The sequence below is a fragment of the Procambarus clarkii genome, chromosome 25 (genome assembly GCF_040958095.1).
Source record: "Procambarus clarkii isolate CNS0578487 chromosome 25, FALCON_Pclarkii_2.0, whole genome shotgun sequence".
Taxonomy (NCBI): domain Eukaryota; kingdom Metazoa; phylum Arthropoda; class Malacostraca; order Decapoda; family Cambaridae; genus Procambarus; species Procambarus clarkii.
Window position 1 is genome coordinate 30,821,283 of NC_091174.1, and position 2,256 is coordinate 30,823,538.

A 2,256-nucleotide genomic window follows, 5' to 3' on the forward strand; every position below is an offset into this window, starting at 1 on the left:
AAGGACACATGTCTGTATATGGACACATGTCTGTATAAGGACACATGTCTGTATAAGGACACATGTCTGTATAAGGACACATGTCCATATAAAGACACATGTCCATATAAAGACACATGTCTGTATAAAGACACATGTCTGTATAAGGACACATGTCTGTATAAGGACACATGTCTGTATAAGGACAGACACAGTACATTCAGGCAAGAACATGTAATTACTACAAACAAAATTAACCTGTAAAAAAAAAAGTTGCTTCTGGGCAAGTCGAACATTTCCACAACTGTGAATCATTTGTACTATTTCCTCTCGTCTCTATAAGCCAGTGTAAGGTTGGCTCAGTCTCCCCTGTGTGATGGTGCAGCAGCTCCGGCCTCCCTAGTGCTGACCCCCTCCCTCACCATGGTCCTGACCCGTGTCGTGCTGACCTCCTCCCTCACCATGGTCCTGACCCGTGTCGTGCTGACCTCCTCCCTCACCGTGGTCCTGACCCGTGTCGTGCTGACCTCCTCCCTCACCGTGGTCCTGACCCGTGTCGTGCTGACCTCCTCCCTCACCATGGTCCTGACCCGTGTCGTGCTGACCTCCTCCCTCACCATGGTCCTGACCCGTGTCGTGCTGTCCTCCTCCCTCACCATGGTCCTGACCCGTGTCGTGCTCACCTCCTCCCTCACCATGGTCCTGACCCGTGTCGTGCTCACCTCCTCCCTCACCATGGTCCTGACCCGTGTCGTGCTCACCTCCTCCCTCACCATGGTCCTGACCCGTGTCGTGCTGACCTCCCTCACTATAGTCCTGACCCGTGTCGTGCTCACCTCCTCCCTCACCATGGTCCTGACCCGTGTCGTGCTGACCTCCTCCCTCACCATGGTCCTGACCCGTGTCGTGCTGACCTCCCTCACTATAGTCCTGACCCGTGTCGTGCTCACCTCCTCCCTCACCGTGGTCCTGACCCGTGTCGTGCTGACCTCCTCCCTCACCATGGTCCTGACCCGTGTCGTGCTGACCTCCTCCCTCACCATGGTCCTGACCCGTGTCGTGCTCACCTCCTCCCTCACCATGGTCCTGACCCGTGTCGTGCTCACCTCCTCCCTCACCATGGTCCTGACCCGTGTCGTGCTCACCTCCTCCCTCACCATGGTCCTGACCCGTGTCGTGCTGACCTCCTCCCTCACCGTGGTCCTGACCCGTGTCGTGCTGACCTCCTCCCTCACCATGGTCCTGACCCGTGTCGTGCTGACCTCCTCCCTCACCGTGGTCCTGACCCGTGTCGTGCTGACCTCCTCCCTCACCATGGTCCTGACCCGTGTCGTGCTGACCTCCTCCCTCACCATGGTCCTGACCCGTGTCGTGCTCACCTCCTCCCTCACCATGGTCCTGACCCGTGTCGTGCTCACCTCCTCCCTCACCATGGTCCTGACCGTGTCGTGCTGACCTCCTCCCTCACCATAGTCCTGACCCGTGTCGTGCTGACCTCCTCCCTCACCGTGGTCCTGACCCGTGTCGTGCTGACCTCCTCCCTCACCGTGGTCCTGACCCGTGTCGTGCTGACCTCCTCCCTCACCATGGTCCTGACCGTGTCGCGCTGACCTCCTCCCTCACCATAGTCCTGACCCGTGTCGTGCTCACCTCCTCCCTCACCATGGTCCTGACCCGTGTCGTGCTCACCTCCTCCCTCACCATGGTCCTGACCCGTGTCGTGCTCACCTCCTCCCTCACCATAGTGCTGACCCGTGTCGTGCTGACCTCCTCCCCGCGGTAGCCACGACCCGCCCACCTCTCATGTGGTCACGTGCAGCAGAAAGCCAAAGATATTTTTGTGTAGCATAGTAGCAACTGCTGTCATCACTGTACTTTTTCTTGGGTGTATTTTTGAGTAGTGGAGAGAGCCCGTCTGGGTCGCCGATCCTCTGACTAATTACCTGCTGGAAGTTGGGTGACTGTGTCTTCCTCAGGCTGCATGCTCATCTACTGTGTTGTGTGTACACTGCATTGTGAAGGTGTTATCACATCTATATTGTATTTGTCTTGTGAATTTGGATGTGTGAGGTATTTAATGGGTGTTGCTATCATAACATAAGTCATACTCGGGTCAAATCATTGGAAGACTGTCAGAGTTGAGGCTGGCTATACACTCAGTCTATACATGGCACAATACGCTGATTACACGGGAGGACACGCTGACTACACGGGAGGACACGCTGACTACACGGGAGGACACGCTGATTACACGGGAGGACACACTGACTACACGGG

The 2,256-nt window shown here is 56.6% G+C and overlaps 1 protein-coding gene across 1 annotated transcript; it reads left to right on the forward strand.

The window, feature by feature from the left end:
* Window positions 1-402: 402 nt before the first annotated feature.
* LOC138368500 (uncharacterized) lies at window positions 403-1,434 on the forward strand. Its single transcript, XM_069331024.1, has one exon. It carries the CDS (start codon window positions 403-405, stop codon window positions 1,432-1,434), a length of 1,032 nt encoding a protein of 343 aa, XP_069187125.1.
* The last annotated feature ends 822 nt before the right edge of the window (window positions 1,435-2,256 follow it).